This window comes from Dermacentor silvarum, chromosome 1 (genome assembly GCF_013339745.2).
Source record: "Dermacentor silvarum isolate Dsil-2018 chromosome 1, BIME_Dsil_1.4, whole genome shotgun sequence".
NCBI classification, from domain to species: Eukaryota; Metazoa; Arthropoda; class Arachnida; order Ixodida; family Ixodidae; genus Dermacentor; species Dermacentor silvarum.
The window spans coordinates 142,501,138-142,525,258 of NC_051154.1; the positions used below are offsets into that span (position 1 = coordinate 142,501,138).

Here is a 24,121-nt window from a genome sequence, read left to right on the forward strand (position 1 = left end):
TTATGAACTCAAAATTATGCAGCCCACAATTTGTTTGGCGTCTTCGTAAGCGAAATGTCAACGCCAGTCGTTTGGTGATCTCGCCTTCTTTGTGTTCGTACATAGCGACCTGGCAGAAGGGTATTGCAGCCTTCGTGCTCCCTTGTCTGCCGTGGTACATAACCTCCGCACGGAACCAAATCGGTACAATCGTGCGACTGAAACCGTGTCTTTTCACAACAGTTCAGACGTCCCGAAGGGCGAAGACATGCAGCACCTTTCTCCGCTCGGTATTGTTAATAAAGTATTATTCGACCTATGAAAATGCTGTTTACAAATGCGGTGTATGAGCTTTTTCCGACACAATTTTCGCAAAACGGGTAGCGTCAGCGGGTTCTTAATGGACTTTTATTCGTTAACTGCGCGGATTCCAAAGTTGTGATGGATGAATATATCAGAAACTTGAAAACAATAATACTGAAACACTACTCCATTTTGTTTTGAACTTCTAGAACACTGAATGTGCTTACTTCGTATACAGGTGGGAGTCAAAAGAAAAAAAAAACACACCTCCTATACCTAACACATCTTATTCCTATATATAGCACGCCACTCTAAAAGCCGAGCGGAGCTGATAACATCGGTGCTCCTGCTCTCGGCTGGCGTTACCCTTTCTCTGCATTCAGCTGCATTGCATAGGGGGCTTCTGCCAATGTGCCTGCCTCTCAGTGCGAAATTACGGTGGTGATAGTATGGTGACCATCCATGATATGGCCACCATATAGTGTTCCTCCGAGGCGGCACGGTTGAGGTGTGCCGATAGAGGTTACGATATGTTGTGCAAGCTTGAAGCAATTTCGAATAATTAAAGCAGCTTAATCAATAAAATAGGTACTGAGCAATCAACCATGTTTTATTCAACAAACATATATTATAATCACATCACAGATTGCAACGAACGCACTAAAGTGCGTTCCACGAAAACTGCCACGAAAACACTGTACATATATAAACACCGTCCCTGACGGGGAGATACCAAAGACAGACAATATGTAACAAAATAATGAAGTATATGAGCACTATATACACAGGACTGGCTAGGTGCCTGAGATCCTTGCCGTACAAATTAAAGAGCCACCACCAGAAAGTAGAGAAATCGGGATGCGTGCGTTTTATCCTACTTTAGACTGCAGTCATCTAGAAAGTTTGTTCAACGTACAGTGAGCAAAAAAAAAAAAAAAGATAAAGAAAAAAAAACCTTGCAGATGTTTGCCAGTCCGATCAACTCACACAACACAGATAGCGAAAAGAAAGTTCTCACATCCCTTCAGAAGTTCCTAGGGTCTGTTTTGCCACTGCCCGAAATATACCCAAGACTTTGCAAACGCGTTCACTATATTCGGTGCAATTCCTTCGCTATACCCGAGCTTTGTACAGACACCCACGTTTCCCTTTAAAAACAATAAATCAAAGAAGTGACAGACAGAACGCACTCATAAGAAGAGATACTAAAATTGATCTTGTCCAAAAGGTCCAGATGCGAAAGCTACAGTATACATGTTTTGAGTCCCTTCTAGTTGAACGCCAATGTGCATGGTGTCGGTGAAACGCGACGTGGGAAACAAAAATTACGACTTACTGGCTAAGATAAACCGCGCAAAGAAGTTGTCTATTTGAGAGAGGTATACGCACGGTAACTTGGAGATCGCTAGGAGAGACGTACCGTCTTGTACAGTGCTCATAAAATAGGCTGATGGTAAACCGACACTGTTTTTATCTGTCAGTGAAGTAAAAAAGAACCAGGCAAAGCGCACGCCTTCGTTGCTTTGCTAAATCAACAGAAATTTCAGTCCCTCGTCTTTTCATAGAAGGGTAACTTTATCGGCATTCTCTTGCATTACTTTCCCTCGTACGACTATAAGTCGTAACCACAATACTAAACGCTGCAGCTTCGAACAAATGCGACAAGTTCATTGTACGCCGTCTTATTACAATGGTTAACGGAATGAGGCTCTTACAACATCATTGTGAAGGGCTGCGGGGTGAATTTTGACCACATGGAACTGCTTCAATAAAGCACATCAATATATCCCCCAAAAATGTTTTTGCTTTCTATGTTTATGAAAATGCGGCCACTGGAATATAACCGGCGACTTCAGCGGCAGCACACTACACAGCCGCTAAGATACCGCAGCACGTTCAAAGCATAAGAGAGAGTAAAATAAAGCGATGAAAGCAAAGGCAAATATATCAACAAGAAGCCCTGGGTGAACATGCATACCTGGATGGGAAGAAGTGACCGTTGGACGAAGTGACACTGCTATAGCTATAGAATCAAATTGTCACCTAATGTAGAAACGAGAGTGTTTTCGTCCATGAGCAGCAGCTCACCAACGTATGGATCGTCAAGAAGTTTCTCATCAATGGTGTCGTCATGGGGAAGGGTTTCGTCCGTACATAGCAGCACATCGCTATGTGCTAAGCCGCCAAGCGACCCCTTGTCAGCGTTCTCGTCATTGTTGTATGTGTAAAACATGTCTTCCATCTCGTCCCCGGTCAGCAATCTGTAAGGCGCCTCGGAGCCCAGCGGAGTCATGTAGGAATGGCGGACATCCATCAGCGGCTGCCACCAATCCTCCGGCGACTTCACCGCGGGCGACGTTAACTGTGTTGCCAGCGGCTCGGACCCCGCGCTCTGAAAGCTGTCGGATGAGGTTGGCTCAGAGTCCGCGTCAGGGCTCGATAGGACGTGGGGCGAGGCCGGTTGCGACTCAGTCTCGGACACGTCGTCACCAGAGACTGCGGGCGAAGCGGGAACACGCTGGTCTTCTTTCTTCAACAGGTATTCTGGGAGAAGCGGCAAAGAAGAAGGAGGAAGCTCACATTAAGTGACTTATGTCGAAAAGCGAAGGTATATCCCGGCCCTCCCGGGCATGAGAAGGGAAGGGGTCCTACGTGCGAAATGTAAACAGGGTAAGGAGAGTAAAAGGCGAAAACTATACAGACAGTTATAGGCCCTCTTACCTAGCGCAACATATGAAAGGAGAAAAATAGAGGTGCATATAAGCACAGCACTCGTGGAGTGCCATCAGCTAACTTATAGACCTACACCATGTTTGTAAACAGCGGTAGGCACCGTCGATATATTTTAGGCCTTATTGACCCTTTTCGCGGATCAGTTTGTTTTAGAGAAACGAGATGGCGCTCACGGCGGCGCGCCATATGTCTCCTCAGCGACCGCGCACGAATACGAAACCATTACCGCTTGTACCTTGCTTCTGTGCGATCAGCTGTCGGAAATGCAACTGAGTTTTCGCTAACACACTGTGCTCCAATCATGTTAGATTGAATCACGTGGATTGAAGACGTGTGCAGTAGTTGGCTGTAAAAATAGTGACTGGAATGGAATGAATCTGTGTGGCCAAGTTCGCGGACCGCTGCTGCAACTGTCCGAACGTGTTACCGGCACTTCGTGATGTACGGCTTTTCTCGACGATACAGAAATTTGCTCATCCGCCAGCCTTGTATCGCTAACCTTCAAAGAAAGGGCTTCATCCCCAGAACGTCGGCAAGAGTGAGTACCACTCGTTAAACAATGACAAAGGGAGTAGCGCCGCTTCCTGCCATAGTAAGTTTCGCGCACGTTATCTATACACATATGTCCCAAATGGCAGGAAAACTTACGCCCACTCTATCGCCGACGTATCAAGAATAAGTGAATGGGCGCACACTTGAATATATGTGCACTGCATGTATACGCACAATAAATGACAGACTACACCGATGACGCACGAATGGTCGAAGCTGAATGTTTCGTAACGGTCCACAAGAGTAAGCGAGTTACCAACTGCAATATATATTTTCTGCAAGGTATTACAATGTACAAAACTGCTACGTTTCAAGCGCTGTGAGCAGCAGGAACAAATCTATCGGAACTGAGCACACCCGCGAGCGATTAGGCAGAAAATAATCATGCAGATAGTGGCCGCACCAAGGAACTTCACTGAGTCAGAAACTGACAAGCCACTGCTTCAAAATACTTGCCGAATAAAGAACAAAGAGCAAGACACATTAATCCTGACTGAATTCATGAATTCATGAGTGGAATGTTTGGATAGCTTGGAATACATATTTAGCCCCGCTTTTAGAACAAACACCATATACGCTGCTTGAGCCGTTTGGACATGGCTTAATCAGCTCCGAAAGCGCTTTTGCATGTTCTCTGAAGCTGTGATCAAAGCTTCGTGTCGTCCACCTAGTCACCGTCTACGATATCGCCGAAAACAGAGGTTTTCTAAGCCGCGCCGGCGTCATACACTTCCATTGAAAACAAAGGGGCAACGGAGGCAGTTGAGGCAAGCAATGGACGCGTCACCATGTGATCAAACATGGCAGCGCCCACGGTATCGCCGCGAAAATGGTCAATAGCGTCGCGTAGGCTCCGCTAACGTTCGCCGCCCACGCTTTCACGCGCGGAGGGCGCTTCTTTTTTTTTTTTTTTAATGGGGTGGGGGTGGGGTGTGCTAAAACCACGATTTCTTTATGAAGCACACGGTAGTGGGGGCGCCGGATTAATTTTGACTACGTGGGGTTCTTTAATGTGTACCCAGTGCAAGTTCTTGCATTTTGGCCCCATCGGGATTTGGCCGAACGAGACGCTAGGCCTAGCTGCAGCTGACCGCCGCAGTGACGGCCGACAGCACTTGCGACCTGGCCTGCAGCTCGTCATAGTGCGCTTATTTTTGACAACACTATTAATGTGGGCTTAAATGAATTGGTTTCCTCGGTGTCTTTGGTGCGAATAGCAAACGAAACGTAGTACTTCCAAGCCAGCCGAGCCGCCTCGTTGAGACGGCCGGTGCTTGGTTTCCGTCTGCGAGACGAAATGCCGTCGGATCGTTGCTCCCGGTCGCGCCAGTGGTTTAGAACTGGGCGCTGCTTTACGAAACACGCGCAAACTCGAGATATTCTTTCTGTTAAGAACTATTTCATGGTAAAAACAAGCTGTAGCCGATTTCTACGTCGCCATGAGCGGCGTTAGAAGCGATCGTATCAGTGATGGGACCGGCGAGGTACCGGCCGTATACGGCGACGCCGCGGCAATCTGAGCTGTTGGCCGTTGCCGTCCGATCGCTCCAAATCTGTACTAACTTTGTACATTTTATTTTGCGCTCGAAATTTAAGTGACACGTTTAGGCGCGTTTATGACATCCACACTGCAATTAACGCATCTGTGACCGCGCTGCTTGCGTATGTGAACGTGTGATAGGACATCTACAATACAGGTGGCTCAATTCTTTGAGATAAAAATAATTTTGAATGTGACGTGCTTTGTGGGGCATCTGCTCGCTCGACCTACATTCAAGGCTTATCCTAATCTAGCCTTCCCGCAGTGCGGCAAGAAATTGTAATGACACGCTAATAACCATCCTAAGATCATATATAGGTTGGCTAATGCACGTCACTCAAAATAAAGGAGAAACTTAACGGTTACGGCATGGTTTGCGCATAATGGATGATCTGGTATCAGAATCCAACTATCGCTTTTTACCGCGGCGGCCCATACTGCTTGCGACGGTTTTCATCAACAGGAAACCTATGAAAACTTTAGCCTCTTGCGTAGTTCGACGCAACTCAGCTCGTCGACATACTGCGTTTCCTTCGTTGTAAAATCACAGAATAAAGACCTCAAAGATGGAACCGCACAACCACCCGCGAAACCCAGCGGCTGCTGTGGTTAGGCGCGACACGGGCGGGCGGCTCGGCGGCGGAGTGCCTACCATGCGAAACTGAATTCCGACGACAGCGCCACCACATTTTCGTGACGTAGCGCCGTGGTGTAGGTCTATACCACGGATGTTTGTGCCATTAACAATACGATTTTTTTTTAATTATCAGAATAGTTTAAGTGTAACCGAAGCCTGTCACTCAGGGCGCCGGCCGTGCTTGAACAGTATAGTGCTAGGATCAGAAAAACAAAGCGGAAATACTGACCTAAATCTTCTTTTGGAAATCTGCGATACTGAAAGTTCTTTTCAGGTACTTCACTCTCCCACTTCTTCACGACGTCCAGTTTCATCTTGTTCAAGGCTGCGCGAAATCGTTGCTTCGCGTCCAGTGCAGCGCACTCCTGGGAGCGGCGGTTTTTATACCGATGCCATTCCTGTAAAGGATACAACAACGTCAAAATATGAAGACCACGCATACTCGGCCTCCGTGCAACAAACACACAAGTTGCTGACAGCAGCGGCGCGGAATTCAAAATGAGCGCGCGCCTGTTTTTAGCGGGATACGCGCATGAATAAACGCTAGCTGGCCATTTACATATACCTGACGGTGGTTAGCCTAACACCTCCTTTTGTCCTTCGTCGCGGACAATACCTATGTGCTGCCCATAAAGAAAGTAAGAAAAAAAAAGAAAAAAAAAAGGGTTTGGGAAGATTTTGCCAATGCCTGTTTAAATTCTCGGTTCATGTTTGCAGAAGGTATACGAAATTGGATTTTAAGTTAGTTGCCGAAACCAAGAAATGCCTTTGATGTTTGCAGAGCAGGATGAACGTAACGACAAAATAAGGACGAAACACAACACAAGGCGGAACTACCAACAAGCCCACATTTATACATTCACTAAACAACCACGTGACATGCGCAAGTACCATCATCGTCCGAAAAACGATAGTTCCTTGCCTGTAAGGTACACAAAGGAAGTGCTAACACAGTCTGGGCTATATAGACGCTATATAGTTTCTGCTTCGATTATTACCCTAGCGAGCTTACAAGCATTTTGCTGAAAACATGTGGTACATGCATTAAACAATAGTTCACAGCCACGGGATTTGCAATGAAAGGCGAGCCGCCCATCACACGCATTTTGGTTACTTAACCTATGGTCGATATGCCACGTCCCGTCTGCCTTATATGCGAGTACTTTTTCCCAGAAGAGGAATTCGATAAACGACGCTGCTCGTGCAAGGAGAAAATATAGATTTGTACGCATTAACTTAGCTTACAGAGCTTGCACGAGATTTTGAGAGGGCCGAGAAACCAACTTTCGCTTGTGAGCTCTCTCCAATCTCATTTAGAATAGTTGGAATTTATAAGCCATTGTTAATGCATGTGCGCTTTCATCATGCAATCATCAGTAGAATACATGTAAGCTCGCTGGGTAAATAATCGAAGCTGGAACGACATCTCGCCTAGAGATTGTGTTAACACCTCCTCTGTGCACCTCACAGACAATATAGCGATCCCAGTTTGTGGTATTGCGCATGTCACGTGGTTTCTTAGTGAATGTATGAACGTGTACTTGGTGGTAGATGCGCCTGGTGCTGTGTATCGTCTTTCTTTTGACATTGTGCTCACCCAGTGTTACAAACATCGAAAATCACGCACCAACACGCCCAAATTTTCACCATATATAGATATGCTGTCACGAGAAATGCACAGTTGAAACCTGGATGGAGCTTACAGTTTATGAATGTGCTGGTACCAATCTTATTTTGACCGCCCCACACCGTCACTAATCCGAGGTACCGCGGTTGCAGCAGAGAATGTATCGAGAAAGATACGTGCTATCGTGGACGAATGAACGTGAGCAGGAAATTGTAAAGTATAACACCTCTTACTGCTAACATGAGAGTGCGATCGCTCTTGCACTGTTGTGCTTGTCATTTTTCTGCGTTGTATTGCTCTGCCTCTCTTGATCGTTCTTTTGGGCGCATCAGATAAGCTCAAAAAGACAACTAGCCCAAGAGAGAGAGGAAGTAAAGACAACTAAACCCAAGCTTTCAGCATCAACCTATATTTACGCACTGCACCAGGCACTTTTGTAGCGGGTGTCGTACCATGAAGACCGCGCAGTCCTCCTCCGGAGTAGCTGATGCACCGTTGCCGTGCCGCCAAAATATCTGGAAGACCCCCGACGTCCGATCGACCCAGCGCAGCCGGTCGCCGAACGTACAGCGCTCCAGGTGATCGAAAAGGAACCCGCAAAGCTTCCCGGTAAAGCGTTTTGGCATCTGCAAGACAGCAGCGAGATTCATACGTCAGAGACTGTGCGTGGAGCTAATCTTCTATGTCCTTACAACGTTAAACGGTAATATTATGTTATTCATTACGGATGGTGCGAAATTTGTCAACGCTGTAGACGCCATGTAACAACTATACTATAAGTTTTAGAAATGGGCGACCCAAAATTAGGGGACGCTGTCGGCAGGGCATACGAAATCGCGCATAAGGAATTCAAAACAACGCAAGCAGAGTTTTGGCTTTTGGGCACGCTAATCGGCTTGGGTACGCTATTGCTAAACCATCCTAATGGCGCTGGAAAAGGGCATTCTGTATATTCTGTTCCTACTTCGTAAGCCTGCTTCTCCACGTCGCACCCACATTTGCCCAAATGTAACGGCGCTGCGAGCGATGTCGTTCGCTTGATAAACACATAAAGCTTCGCGCATACAGTCCTTTGGGCTGACTTACAAAGTGACCGTGATGCCGATACTTCGGCAAATCCGGCAAGCCATCCCGTGGCTTGACAACTAAAGGGAAGGTAGAGTCCTTTGAAAGGAAAGGAGTCTCTCGCAAGGGTATAGGAGGGGGGGGGGGGGGGGTGCATTAATGTTTCATATAATATTGTCGCGATGCACAAACAGCAGGAACTGGGAAAACAGGGCTGGTCACTTTAATTAGGTAAACTGAAAAAACGATTAGGCGTGGACCTCGTCTTCTCTTCTGCAATGCGCGAGATCTTCGTCTTTCTCTACATGCCGCATATTGGATGTGGCAATATTGAAGCGAAAGCGAAAGAAAGCATCAGACCCCGCGAACAGGGGCTAAAAAAAAAAAAAAGTTAGCCAACGAACGCATTTCTCTATCTTCGTCCGTGGTCGTTTAAATGGTAGAGCAGCACATGCGACATGCGGTGGTTGTGGGTTCGGTCCCCTACTGTGGCGCGTTTTGCTTCTCTCCTGCTTCTCTTCTGTTACTCTCCCATATATCATACTTTTTTTTTTCGTTTCTTTTTTTCTCATATCAGATGAGTCCCAATTTTAACTTCACGAGTTTCCTCGCAGTTACCCGTTACCCACATCAATCACGTACGTACTTCTAGGTAAGTAGTTGAAATTAGACGCCGACCACAAAAATTAAAATACGAGTAAGAGACGTTTCGGCTCCCGCACGGGAGCCTTGTTCACAATGCAGAGGAAAAAGAAAGAAGTCCAGTTATGTATGTTGCAAAACGTGACGTAAACACCGTGCATACACGTGTGAAGGTGCGCTCCGTCGTCTGGATGATCAGAGATTAAAGACGGAATCATCAATATATACCTATTTCTAGCTTCTATTCGGGTCTTCCTCAACGCTATCTTGCCACCTCTCTATAGGCCGATCTCGTTTGCTTTGGCCTCTGGTAATTGCTGTTTGCCGTTACAGCGTTCTTCTCGTCTTATCTGAAGATTAAACATAATTTCTGCGAACAACGAGGAGCATGTAGTTCAATAACCAAAGGGTTTAACAGTGCTCCTTTGGCCTCAATAATTGCCTGACTCCTTCTAACGACCACACGAATTGTAGCCGCCATTCCTTTTTTTTTAAATTTTTTTTTTCGCTACCGAACAGGACGTACTATACAGGGTGATCAAAATTAAGTTGACAAGGTTTTTTTTTTATTTAATTAGGCGCTGAGACGTACGTGAAGACCATCTCTACAGTAGGGTTATGTAGCGAGCGTTACACAAAGTGAGATGATAATTGTCGCTGTTAGTAGTGCATTTAACAAAAATTGAATAATTAACATTTGACTGGCTGCACTAAGCAGGCACGTTTGTATTGAAAGGTTAGAGGCAGTCGTGTTTCTACAGGGTTCCACTTGGCAGAATTCTTCTAGCGTATCCGTGCTTTGAAATATCGAACTGCGAAGTTTAATTGCCGTTCGCATGATTACGCATGCAAGACAGTGACGACCCTCGCCACATTACTGTAGATGTGGTCTTCACGTACGTCTCAGCGCCTAATTAAAGAAAAAAAAAAAACATGTGAACTCTTTGATCACCCTGTATAAACAACGCATTGTCAGAAACTAATGGGTAGCATGTGCAGGAACTACTTGCCCCGAATGTGAGAAACAAAAGGGGCAACACAAGCGTGGCTACTGGCCACGGTCATCGAAGAGTGTCGGGTGAGAAGCGACCCATACCGTCATCCTAAGCGCTGCATAACGAAAATATTCAGAGCGGGGCCACAATACTTACATCCGTCTGCGATCTCCACACCAGCATGCAAACTCATCTTTCTCGTCTTAATCAGCCTTCACAGGCACATAACGAAAGCTTAAAGAAAAAAAAAATGTCGAAATAACATTTGTACGACATGAATGATTTCGCGCCACGCACCTTTGTCGCGCATAACAAGCCACAATTTATACGCGTTATGCGCAAATGTTATGCGCACAATTGTGCTCGCAGTTTGAGGAATATTGTATTACTCAAATATTTCATGTGAGGAAACCGGAGTATATGTATCATCACCTTTAGTAAATGTGCAACGCGTAAATAACGTGACGTAAAGTATGCAAGTAATAAAATGAAGGGACTTCGCTCGGAATGGTGATATAAGTTCAAGCATATTTGTCTACTAGCTTAAGAGAAGTAAAATTGCGCCAATTTGTAAGGATTCGTTCATGGTAAAAAGCGCCAATAAGCAATGACCCAAGTAAACCTACTTTCGGCGGATATATAGTAAAAAAAAAAAAAAAAAAAAAAAAAAAAAAAGCGACAATCGGCTTCGCTAGCCGACAACGGCGACTGACGGAAAGTAAAAGTAGAGCGCAAGACTGAAAAGCGAGAGCAAGACGCATCGTCATCGAGTTTGATCCATCCGCTTCGTGGCCTTCCTTTAATCGCACTGCTTACAACCAACATATGTAGCTACGCCAGCATGACAGATGTCTTGTATAATATCTGCGGTCATGCCGAATCACGAGCCCAAACGTGAAAGGCAAAGACGCACATTGATCGAACCGGCTTCCTTCAACCTGATTATTGCATCACACTGTGCAAGACGCGAACGTTTGCTTCGCTGCATCACCGGTATACGCCTCAGCGTTAGTGCATCGGTGCACTAACGCCAAGTACGATGGACTAAGCGTTTTGTGCAGGGGTTTTGTAACGGAGTTATATTGTAGCTCGATTTTAGCAAATCATCTAAGTATGAACAGTGTAGTTTTACTAAGAGAAAAGTGAACTAAAGCACAGCGCGGTGTCCCCATAAAAATATATTGGCAAGTAAGCTAAGTATCACTGCATGAGTGTGACTTGCGCACGTGCGTTAGCATGAGAGCACGTGCGGATGATTGCCGCTTAAGCTGGGTTTACACGACGGCCGTGATCGCGGATAAACCAGTCACCTGACATATGACGTATTATCGAGCAAAATGTTTACGGACCAAGGGATGTGAATAAAAGGTGAATATCTCCGTCTCCGCAGTCTCAAAACGCAGCCTGGTATTCCCATTTCCAGCGTCTACTGGTATATGCGAACAACATTGTGATGTACGGTTTTACCGGCTACATTTAAAGACTGCTAGGATACCCTTTTCTTAGATCCCGTGGTGCGTAAACTTTTTTGGTCGATAGTAGGTCGGATCACTTCACAGCCAGCATTCACACTACAGTGGAGAAAAGCAGACGACAACGCGTGCGACTCACTCCGCTATTCAAGGCATGTGCGACGGCACGGACGCGTTGGAACACTGCGCGCGGTCACTCGCGGCCACCGAGCTAACTGCTTGAGCTATGTGTTTGTTGCGCGCGTTTCAATTCACTCAGCGATGCGGAGTAGATTGAAGACGGTAACTGCCGGGCGTTTTGCCATCAATGTCTTAAGTATTTCTTGCTGAAAATCTCAACGATGATTTGGCCGTTCGGCCCAGAAGACACACATCAATGCATTGAGAGTTACACACAACATTCAATAGCATATAAAGAAAAAAATACAATGTAGTTCTGAAATGCGCGCCTCGATGTGATCATTTAAAACTTTAACAGGTGCAATATGCAACAGAAAATTCACTGCTATCGTGATTCTAGGGTACCCCACTGGTATTGGAATGTCATGTACGTAACAAACTTTGTGTGCGGTTAATTTTACGCACGCGGCTCACATCAAACTGAAACGAAAGGCATCGATCGTGTTAAACAACATGAATGTGGAAAATAAACGTCATGCTAACTTACTTTAGCTTTATGACGAGTGCACGCTGACTTCAAGAGCGGCCGTACTACGCGCGATGCGGTGCAGTCACTCTACTGACAACAGAAGGCACGGCGCAAAGCTGCGCGCCGAGCAAGCGGGAGTCCCCGATTGCGAGGCCCGTCCGCGTGAATTCTATAGGTCTGAAAATAACAAGTCTTGAAACCGTGACAACTCGATGTAAACTGTCAAAGACTTACTGCAAGCTATTATTTAAGTATTTTAAGACAAGTGTATGACATGTATGTCAGATAACAACGCAAACCAAAATACGCTCTGTACAATTCACGCGTTCACTCTCGGAGGGAAATCCCCTTCGCGAACCGCCGGAGGTTAACCGGAGAGCGCATGTGCCGCCATCTGGTGATTTCTTTTGTAAGTAAAATTACGGCCTCCGAGATTTCGCAGCGCGACTGAGTAGACGCGGTGGGGAGGAAACCCTCGGCAGCCGTGCTTCTAGATCACGAAGGTTGGAGTGGCTCGAGCACTTGAGTCACATTATTGCATTTTTTGTTGCTTTTAGGAGGCTTACGCGCGAATATGTAGACTGCCTCGTTGCTTTCAGATTGTGGCGCCCTCTCTTATCGTTCAAGCGTTCTGTCGGGGCGTTGGCACACCCACGAGCGCAGCCGACGGAAGTAACGGCGCATTCCCGGTGGCGCATTTACATTCGCGCGCCCGTACAGCCGGTCGATTGCAGCGCACCCGCGCGGCACTAACGGGAACTACGCATCTAGGTGCTTTTCGGTCCTAGGGGTCGCGCGTACCTATCTGCGTCGAGCCCCCTAGTCCCCGCTCGCCACCATAGCCGCGGGAACGCCTCCGCTGGACCAGGCTCGGCAACTGTCCGCGAGCAGGAGGCGTGCACACTGCTGGAATCGATGTCTATCCTGCATTGTTTGAGATAAAACGAAGCGATACAAGGTGGAACAACGCGTTTGCGCGAACGGAGCTGTGCGTGCGCAAACAGCGCGATGACGACCACGTTGAGAAGACGATCGTTTTCTAGTGCGGCCGTGGCGAGCCGACTGTTGGGTTCTAGCGCAGGTACTGAACGGGCATTAACTAGAGAAACACGGGATTTTGACGCGATTTGCGACAGTGTATACAACCGTACGGACTTACGTTAGTGTCATGTGGTCAATGTTAAAACGACGATGGCATTTGTGCGCTGGCGAAGTGTTAAAACGTGATTGCATTTGGCCGATCATGAAGTCGGAGGGAAGTATGCATGTGATCGTGGACGAATGGTAGAGCATCAAGCTCGTAGTCATACCTGAAAGAACCGATTATGCCACAGTGCTAGAGCCTAACTTCTTGCCATTAGTAAGCAGGCAAGAAGACAATACATTGCTGCTCTGCTCCTGTCGCGACTGTTTAGTCAAGTTTTAGTAGTGCCGTGTTACGGTGTGGTAAGTGCGGTAACGTACCGCGATGACCGAATACGTTTGAGCTGCGTGTGTGCTCGATGCGTACGGTAACTTGATAATGATGACAGCGGTTAACCTTCAGGCCTTGCGTATAAAAAATAGGACTGTTTGTTTTAAATTGCACCGCTGCCGACACTTTACACCAGCAGATAAGTGGAATATAGTTAGTTACTGCAATAAAAACTCGGCGCCCCCTCTAAGTAAAATCTTCGTCACTAGATGGCGCCACCAACCCGAAGTGTTTTTTTTTTTTTTTTCCTGCCACGTTTTATGTTTTGTTTCTTTGGTTGATTTTCGGTTATTTGAATTTTTTTTTCTCATTCGGCCTGAGTATACTACTCCCCCGTACGAAGGGTACGGCCACAAGTTCAGTTCAAGCTCAAGGTTATGCTTCCGGTTAGAGGGACTGACATACTTGCTGCCACTTTGCCACGTTGCAGAAGGTGAATTTAATTTAACTCGTCTCTTGGTCCTACCATGGTGAAAAACGCACGCGAGACGCGGACATGCACGGCGTGGGCTCTGTGGCCGACGCCACTTGCTCGCTATGTTTAGGCTTGGTCCGGCTCGGCTTGCAAAACATGGTGCGCACCTTACCGTATGCGGTAACGTATGGTAAAACTAAAAGGGGAAAGAAATTGAGATCCAAGCTAAGTGACAAATTGTGGCCAGTCAGTTTTCAACACCGTTAACTCAATGCATCATTCTGACGGACCACGGCGGCGCGCTCCGTGGAGCCATGCAGAAGCTGGGGACGCGGCGGCGCTAGGGCGCAGGGACTCACAGAGCTAGGGGCGTTTGCGGAGACGGGTCGCCAGCAAGTACCTAGATCTGTAGTTCCCTTTAGCGCCGCGCGGGCGCGCTGCAATCGACCGGCTGCACGGGCGTGCGAATGTAAATGCGCTTCCCGGTGAGAGAAATAGAGAAAGTGGACGATCGAGAGAAGTGGCGGGATAAAAAGATGAGCGCTACTGCGGGCAGGCGTGCTTTCGTCGCTGGTCCCTAACACTGACGCGCGCATATGCTTTGATGCGCAGGCAGATAAGCCCATTAAGAGAAGTTTGAGCGTTCCGCTAGTACATCTTTATCACGTCGCTCGCTGCATGTGGCGCTTAAACTTAGCGCTTTCTCTCACGTCTCTCTCTTTAGCATTGATTGCAAGTTGCGTGTCGAAAATTTCACGGGCAAACGTGTAAGCAATGGACGCAACACAAGCGATCAATGTTAACGTATGTTTTCGAAATGAACCTTGTCTTTTCCTGTTTCTGAGCCGAATTTTCTACCTGAATCCTAATCAACTCACCAACCAACGATTATATGTCTCTTTTCCTCATTTACTACTACTACTACTACTGCTACTGCCGCTGCTGCTACTGCTGCTGCTGCTGCTGCTACTACTACTACTACTACTACTACTACTACTACTACTACTACTACTACTACTACTGCCGCTGCTTCTGCTGCTGCTGCTACTACTACTACTACTACTACTGCTGCTGCTGCTGCTACTACTGCTGCTGCTACTGCTGCTGCTACTACTACAACCACTACCACTACTACTACTGCTGCTGCTACTACAACCACTACCACTACTGCTGCTGCTACTACAACTACTACTGCCGCTACTACTACTACTACTACTACTGCCACTACTACTACTACTACTACTACTGCTGCTGCTACTACTACTACTACTACTACTACGGCTACTACTACTACTACTACTACTACCACTACCACTTCTACTACTGCTGCTGCTACTACTACTACTGCCGCTACTACTACTACTACTGCCACTGCTACTATACGGCCGCTACTACTACTACTACTACTACTACTACTACTACTACTACTAATGCTGCTGCTGCTGCTGCTGCTGCTACTACTACAACTACTACTACTACTACTACTACTACTGCTGCTGCTGCTGCTACTACTGCTACTACTACTACTGCTACTACTACCACTACCACCACTACCACTACTGCTGCTGCTGCTACTACTACTACTACTACTGCCGCTGCTTCTGCTGCTACTACTACTACTACTACTGCTGCTGCTGCTGCTTCTACTACTACTGCTACTGCTACTACTACTGCTACTACTACCACTACTGCTGCTGCTACTACTACTACTACTACTGCTGCTGCTGCTGCTGCTACTACTACTACTACTACTTCTACTACTACTACTACTACTACTACTACTACTACTACTACTACTGTCGCTGCTTCTGCTACTACTGCTGTTACTACTACTACTACTACTACTGCTGCTGCTGCTACTACTACTACTACTACTGCTACTACTACTACTACTACTGCCACTACTACTACTACTACTACTACTACTGTCGCTACTACTACTACTATTACTGCCGCTGCTATTGCTATCCCTTGTTTGTGATGATGTTTCGAACGATTCGAAACAAGGACTTCGATTTCTTCCCTTGCACGTCACTTCAAAGACTTGCCCATATAAACAGGACTCTTGCGCTTTCGGATAAAACCGGAACATATCAAAATAAGACGCCGAACTTACAACCTTAAATTCGGTTTTAACTAAAATGTCAGTGATCGAGGCCCACATGGCGCAAAAAGACAGATGGAAGGAATTTTGCTCTGAAATATTGAAATGTTAGAAATTCTGCCACAGAATCATATGTTTATATGAAGGGAGACACAAAAGTAAGGAGAATTTTTTTCCGAAGTGGAAGGTTAGCTAATACCGCCCTGTGTCCCTAGGTGCGCTTAATACACCATCGTCTCCATAAATTCACCAAACACTGTCCTTGTATAAAGTTTCGTTAGCTCACAACATAGCTTTCTTTTGAGCTCCTGTCGCCTGTTGTGCGATAGCGGACGTAGAAGAGCAACGTGTGTATAAGTTCTGTTATGTCTTACGTGCCAAAACCACGATCTGATTATGATGCTCGCCGTAGCGGGAGGCTCGGCGGCGACCCGACTACGGCGAGAATCAGCATCATAATTTTGATCACCCAGTGTTCTTTGACATGCACCTAAATCAATCTGCACGGGCGTTTTTAGATTTCGCACCCATCGGAATGCGGCCGCCGCGGCCGGGATCGAACCCGCGACCTCGAGCTCATCAGCGCAAGGCCATAGCCACGGGGCTAGCCGAGGAGGACCCTGTACTCTCTTGGGAAATGTTCTGGCACCAAAGAGCTTATCCATTCTAAATTTGTACCGCAAAGTCAACCAGCATTTTAGGTTGGAATTTCCAAGCGGTTGAGTGACGCAGTTCGACGAAAACGGCCCAATCTTTGGAACTCTGCCGAGTTGCTTGTGCACCATGATATCACTGACGCCCACGCAAAGCCTGCGGCACTTCCTGGCAAGAATAGCATAATAACGCTACCTTACCTAAACCGCTCTACTTTCCGTATCTTGCGCCCCCTTGCGACTTTTTATCTCCAAGACTGAAACAAGAGCTTAAAAGGAAAGATAAAGAAGACAACGATGGAAGTATTGATGGACTATACTTTGCAAGAGTTTCTGAACAGTTTTATTTAAACAACGGATAAAGCGATGGGACAAGTCCACCGCGTCAGAGAGAGCATACTTTAAAGGTGGTTAATGTTTCGAGATATGCACCATCATACTAGAAGTATAAATGCACTGTTGTTCCACTTACTTTCTTTTTTTAACAAAACGTTATTTTATGCATTGAAGCGCAAGAGTAACTGGAACATCCATGTATTTCGTTCCGCACTTGGGAAATATCTTGAAACTGGTGTCCTCCTAGAAATTCATTTCAAGTGAATACGTCTTGCCTACCAATTCGCAAATTGCAATATTTGCCGTACAATAATTAGTTAAGGTGTTAATTCGTGAATTTATTTTAATTACTTGAATATGTGCTTCTATTACTCGTGTTAGTAATGTCCACGGCTTCGAATAATACAGCTCAAGGAGAATATCTAGCTGCCATCGGCGATTTTTAAAAATTCCGTAAAGCTTACAAATGATCACCCCGTAAGTATATATAGTATAAGTATTGTTACGTTTCAACCTGGACAAGCGCATACCTTGCACGTTTTCAGCGAGGTGGTCCATTCATCAGCGCGCGCAGCGACAGCAATCAGGCGTGTCATAGACTGTGACGCGCTAACAAAGGTGCTCGCGTCGAGTCTACAACAACCACCACCATCGATGGAAGCGGTAATTACCGTGAAGATTACTACCAAATCCTGATCCTGAAAAGAGGGCCGTCACGCAAAGCCCGTTAATTGATGAAAGCGGCCATCGTCGCCCAAAACCGTGGGAACAGCATCGAGCTGAGTTTTCCAGGTGGCCACGCATACTCAAGAATGCGGGGGCGGGGGTGCGAGGCGGGCCCGGCGGAACGGTGCGTGAACAAGGGAGGGATGTTGCGACCGAGTCAACCATGGTGATTGGACGAGCTACTGTCATCAGATTCCCCAGTCCAGTCTCCTAGGGAAGACGACGGTATTAAAAGCGGGGACGTGTGGCTCAGTGAGGCTGGTAGTTGGTCTTTATTCTATGGGCTGGTTCTGACGTGTCCTGAGGCGAACTCAGACGTTTAATATGCTCCTGATGGAGTGGGCTTCCGTGCCAGGGGCCAGTGTACATAATGTAAATTAAACTTTTTCCTTCATTTCCTACTACCGGATGTATTCATCGATGGGCTTGGTGGATTCCTTGCCCAAACGCCAGCTCGAGCCGCAACAGTATGTATATTACAGGGTGGCCCAGCTAAAAGTAGCCAATGTTTTCAAAACGACGGAGTGTGATAGGAGGCTAAAACCAACTCAGTGGTGTTGAGGATCGCGTGCTATTTCTCTATTTCCGTGCTCACGTTGGTTTCGACGGGAATTCAGGGCGCAGGCTCCTTTCCCAAGCGTATCACCCCTGAAGGAAGCCGAACGCCAGGCCGGGGTACGCTTGTACCCTTTTGAACCAGTGGGTGCCCGGCGGCGGTGGGAATCGAACCCACAGCCTCCCGCAGCCGAGGCGGGCTTTTCTCTGCGGTATTTTTCTTTTCGTTTTGCAAAGTCAATTAATTAGCATAAACTAATTGCCTAACTTTTTAAAGATAACTTTTCACCAAGATAGTGCCAATACTAAAGTTGTAGATCACATTTAAAATGGCTGTCTGAAGTGTTTGCAGTAAAGTACCATCGATGGAGCGTCTTGTAATTGCCATTAAAGTAAAGAAATCCCGCGAAATACAAAAACAACCGCATGATAGCGCCGCTATTTCAGCGCCCCCAAACGACCGATCAGTAAAGGACATAGTTTGCATGCTTTTTTCGAGACTAATTCGCATGCCCTGTCGCAATCGGGCGCACAGAGCGAACGGCGGTGATAAAGGTGTGTCGCGCTTCGACGTGACGTGGCATAAACATATCATTCGCTCCACTTTTGGAATGAAGCCCGAATACACAAGGCAAGAACAAAAAAAAAAAAAGTTTGGGATTGAGTAAATGTTGAGGGCATACCGTATGTTAGAGTAACATACCATATGTTACTCTATGGCAGAACTCTCTAATCGGGAGGAAAATGCAATTGTCATGTTCTTCTATTCGTTCGCGATCCTATCAACTAGCGAGAGTTGCTAGTGCGTACCTTGCGGCCACCGGAAACGCCAAGACGTCCTGTAACTGTTGGGCAGATATGCGGATTTCGTTTCTTGATCAGTCGTTTGGGGGCGCTGAAATAGCGGAGCTATCACGCGGTTGTTTTTGTATTTCGCGGGCTTTCTTTAAGGCAATTACAAGATGCTCCATCAATGGTACTTAATTGCAAACACTTAAGTCAGCCATTTTTAAATGTGATCTACAACTTTCGTATTGGCACTCTCTTGGTGAAGCCAATATTTAAAAAGCTAGGCAATTAGTTTAGGCTAATTAATTGACTTTGCAAAACGAAAAAGAAAACACCGCTGACTAGGACACGTGATCCTCAACCCGACTGAGTTGGTTTGAGCCTCCTAGCACACTCCGTCGTTTTTACAACATTACCTACTTTTAGCTGGGACACCCTGTATAATATGTATCGGCGGTCTCGGAAACAAAGCGGACTTTGTTCATTTTTATATATTTACTTTTTGTCATTGTTCAAGTGAAAGCTTCCATTTTTATTCTTCTCTCTACCAGTTCGGCTGTTTAGTTATATTTTATTTTTTTTGGGGGGGGGAGGAGGGGGAAGAGGGCAAATATGTGAACCTTCATGTGCATCCAAAGCAGCTAAGTCCCTAAATTGACCTAGAAAGCTTCTGCAGAAACACTTCATAGGTGTGCCTTCAAAGCGACAGTTACGACGTCCCCGGCAAGGAATACCCCCGCCGTCGACCTATATAGTGTCACGTTGTACGTAGTGACGAAGAACACAGTAGCAAAACCGTGAATCACCAAACTATCTCTTTATTGCGGGAACCTGTGCCCAGAAAAACAAGTTACACTCCAAGCACAACGATAGCGGCGAGCACAGTCGGCGATTGCCGACAATCTGCGGGTTAAGCCCGTCGGCTTTTATACATGACTCGAGGAAGGTTCCAGCGTAATCGCTGGTGCTCGCCTACCTTCCATAATGTCGCGCATAGAATCAGATTACACAAGGTTCGGCGAGAAGATACACAACAGATGATTCTAACGACTAGAGCACTGCACGGGCTCGGGTTTACCCGAAAGCCCGGGCCCGGCCCGGCCCTTGGTCCGGGTCGGGCCGGGTAGGGCAGATTTTTCACGGGTTCGGGCCGGGCTCGGGCACGGCATGGGCTGGGCTCAGGTATCTTGACGCGGGCCCGGGCCGAGCTCGGACTTCCTGGTGGTGTGCATGTTACGTGCAGCGAGTTATCCTCGCGCGTCTCGACTCTGAAAAACCTGTTGCCCCGGCGCAGCTGGAAGCTAGCAGTGCTACTCCTGTGTACTTCCCTTTTCTTCCTCCGTCGTATTTTGCGCTGTTTGAACAGAATGTAAAAGTCCAGAAAGACCGAAGTCGCCTCAAACCAAAGGATGCCTTTGTATTCCTTACCTAAATCAATGTAATTAATGCTTTCAGCGCGGTGTAAGCGCGTTCGCGACTTGCTGATTCTTCAAAGGCGAATTGGTAAAACGATTACTGGTAAGATAAGATAATTCGTCACGCGGCTGAAATATGGCACTGCGTCCATCTATGATTGCACGCATGTTCTCAACCGGCCGCCTAGCAGCAGCGCATTACGTTGCACCATGGAGGAACGAAAAGCTTTCTTTCTCCATTTACTCCATCCATATGCGCTGCGCTCAGGACCTGTCGTGGCGTGGAGATCAGTGGTCGTGGCTTGGCTTCGGCTATAGAGTGTATTAGAATACGGTTGAGTGGGACGACCGGCTGGGGCGGCGCATGCTTTGCAGTGAGGCGCCCGACGTGGAAAAATACTGTGGCGGCGCTGCGATTGAAGTGGATTGGGCCGCATCAAGGTCGCGCCGTTGGAAACTGCTGGCGATGCTTCCCGGCAGGGTCATTCGTACTACTTCGCGCGCTGGTATTTGCGTTCAGATCGCTCAAATAGTGTCCATAATTGCATATGCCTTAAGAATAAATTCCTTTCATTCTCTTCTTTATTTTATTTTTTTTTAAAGCCACTCGGTAGTATTTTTCGGTCTCGGGCCGGGTTCGGGCCGGTTTCGAGCCGGGCTCGGGTCGGGCTCGGGCCTAAGGTAAAGGGGTGGCGGGCCGGGCCGGGCGAGTAACGTAGATTATTTCCGGGCCCGGGCCGGGCCCGGGTCTCGCCATAAAACTTGTGGTCGGGCTCGGGCGGGTAGCCCGACGTAAAATCGGGCCCGGGCCGGGCCTGGACTGAAAAAAATTGGCCCGTGCAGTGCTCTACTAACGACAACATTCGAGTAAGTTCCAAATCATGCAAGCGCGTCTTGCGCTGAGCGATAAGTTAAAGTTGTTGGTGGGTGAAATGCCGTCGCCGGAAAAAGGATAAATACGTACACGTGTCAATAGCATTAAAGCGAAGCTTGATTTGCCGAGCCCGCCACGCTTCTGTGTCCGGCGATCAGTATCTCGCAGGATATATTTGTGTATATACTTGTAGATATTGCCACCGGCTTTTATAAGCAATGTGTATTTAAATATAGTGAGAGTCAGTGCATCTCTGTTCCACGTAATCAAACAATACATCACGACATAAAACCTGTACATATAATGTAGCCTCGTGGGTATGTGTAAAGCACACATACCTCTTAACGGATTGGCGCGTCGTATCGAATGGCTGAATTGATTTTCTTAATTAGGGCTAGCCCATTCTTAAAAACTGTGTAGGTACCATAAGACGGCCCGTACTATGCATATAGCACGTACTTCTGAGCAACGAAGTAGTCTCAGTGAGCGCACCTATATGCTCTGCACTTTTAAACATTAAAAACCTACGACACATAAAATCTAAGTATGATGTCGATCGGATCATAGGTATTTCCAAAGTGCACATCCTCTTAAGGGATATGATTTTCAACGACGCGTATTTCTTAACCCCTCATTATTGAGTCACTGGGTATGGGCCACTGTGACACAAAGTGATTGGCATAGAAGCCTTGAATGTGCTTACATACGAGTCGTACTTCTCTCTGCATACACCTTCCCTCGACAACCATCAAACATCGCCCTCGTGACATTTCTGCGTCGTCTCGCATTGTGCATTCTCATGAACTGCTGATTACATTTCGGCATTACTCGAGAACGGTGCATATAAACGTAAACATTATATGACATTAGAGTTGGTACCTGTGCGGTGCAGAAACATAAATATTGCGTGAGATTACACGTTTACACTGGAAACGTTGCGTTGGATTTAAAAAGGAAAAGTATTGTACGCATCGAATTAAGTTATATAGTTTCAGTAGACCGCCTCACGAACGTTTCGCTTCACGTAGATTCAACATGTGCGTTGGATCTGCATAATTTGCATGTCTCATGTGTTTCTTTGCATAGAATTTAATTTATACGTTTCAAGAAAGATTCGCCTAACGTTGATCGTTAACGAAGCGCGTTCGATCTGCCGTAACTGTTATTGCATATAGTTAACGCACAAAAAAAAATTATAGAAGCTGTCCAAAGACAGTGCATACATAGTCCGAACCAGCACCGTCGACGATCGAATCGGACCCACAAGAAGACTCACCACGGCGCAGAGTATGAATGCGGTGTTTGCGAATGCTCGGATAAGTTACCTCCAGGGATTTCCTATAGCTGGCGTTGGCGGCCTGCTATAACACCGCACAGTTCGAGGGCGCCACAGAAACCCCCCAGGCTCACCCAGGGTGGCAGCGTGTGTGTTGCAAGCTTTGTTGGTGTCTTCTATCATATTACTTTGTTGCGCCTGGGATTTCAGGGTGATTTTTGAGACGTGTATATTACAAGTAACGCAGGCATGTATTAAATTATTAGATGCAGCTCCTTACCGTGCACATATCGCAACTGAACACGAACGTTTGGCGAACTCGGGACTCGTTTCATCGCGTTCGAACCGTTCACAGGAATTTGGCGTTGATTTGAGGGTCAGCTTGGAAAACGTACTTTCTTTTTCGCCAGCGTCTTAATTTTTTTTCCTGCACGAAGGTATGATTATAGATATTATCGCGTTATTACTGAACTGTGAGCGTTCGCTCCGAATAGTGTTTTTTGCCGAGCACCAAGTCCAATCAGAAAACTTTATTTATCGTTATTCGGTGGTATGATTTCCCAGAACTACTTTCCTTGAGCAAACATTTTTGTGTCTACATTTTCATACGCTGTCATCAGTTTCAAAGCGGCATTCGCGGCGCTGGAAGACATTTTTAAACACTACATAAATATGATGGTTTTAGCTGCGATTTTTTAAACGGTCATTTTTATGTTGCCGCATTTTCGCTAGTATTTTCTTGAAATGGGAAAGAAAGCCACGCTTGAAATAGGCGCTTAATAACTGGACACAAAGACAAGCAGGCCCAGGAATATGTTCATATACAACAGCTGCCTGGCAACAGCTGCCTCGGAACCTGCGTGCGGCTTCTGATTGCTTCAAGATTTTGCAAAAAAAAAAAAAAAAAAAGAAAGCGAGTAGACTTTACGGTCCTCACGCCAGTAATATTATGACTGGTGATCGATGGCTGTATTGGTCGATGGCGAGGAATGCTGGGTATATGCTACTTGCAACTGAGCTTTAATGAAGCAAACACCGACACCAGCAGTGCGCACATACATTGCGGCCCGACTGTTGGTACTGGAGGGATCAGTAAACGCCCATCGAGCCCACAATCAGAAAATATATGTTTGCCCCTATTCACAACATTAATTGACCACTTCATTCTCTCGCTACACATTCAGCGCTCAAGCTCGCAATACTTCATTAATATACAGGCTTACTTTGAAGAAAGCAGCTTCGAGCCGCAACGTACGTGCCGATAGGTGGAAGAAAGTAAAGCCAAACGCTGCTCCAAGCTGATACCCGGC

The 24,121-nt window shown here is 46.6% G+C and overlaps 1 protein-coding gene across 1 annotated transcript; it reads right to left on the reverse strand.

The window, feature by feature from the left end:
• Positions 1-813: 813 nt before the first annotated feature.
• Positions 814-8,538, reverse strand: LOC119463715 (uncharacterized). The gene is made up of 4 exons (XM_037724574.2): positions 8,458-8,538; positions 7,824-7,997; positions 5,974-6,142; positions 814-2,826 (listed from the first exon to the last, which is right to left on the reverse strand). Exons 2-4 carry the CDS (start codon positions 7,995-7,997, stop codon positions 2,306-2,308), a joined length of 864 nt encoding a protein of 287 aa, XP_037580502.2. The 5' UTR covers positions 8,458-8,538; the 3' UTR covers positions 814-2,305.
• Positions 8,539-24,121: the final 15,583 nt, after the last annotated feature.

What these genes read in the sequence shown, in the direction of transcription:
- LOC119463715 (XM_037724574.2), bottom strand. Translation starts at nt 7,997, where the DNA reads ATGCCAAAACGCTTTACCGGGAAGCTTTGCGGGTTCCTTTTCGATCAC. An exon ending in AGGACTGCGCGGTCTTCATG is followed by an intron (nt 6,143 to 7,823) that starts GTACGACACCCG and finishes TATCCTTTACAG; the next exon opens with GAATGGCATCGGTATAAAAA. An exon ending in ATTTCCAAAAGAAGATTTAG is followed by an intron (nt 2,827 to 5,973) that starts GTCAGTATTTCC and finishes CGCTTCTCCCAG; the next exon opens with AATACCTGTTGAAGAAAGAA.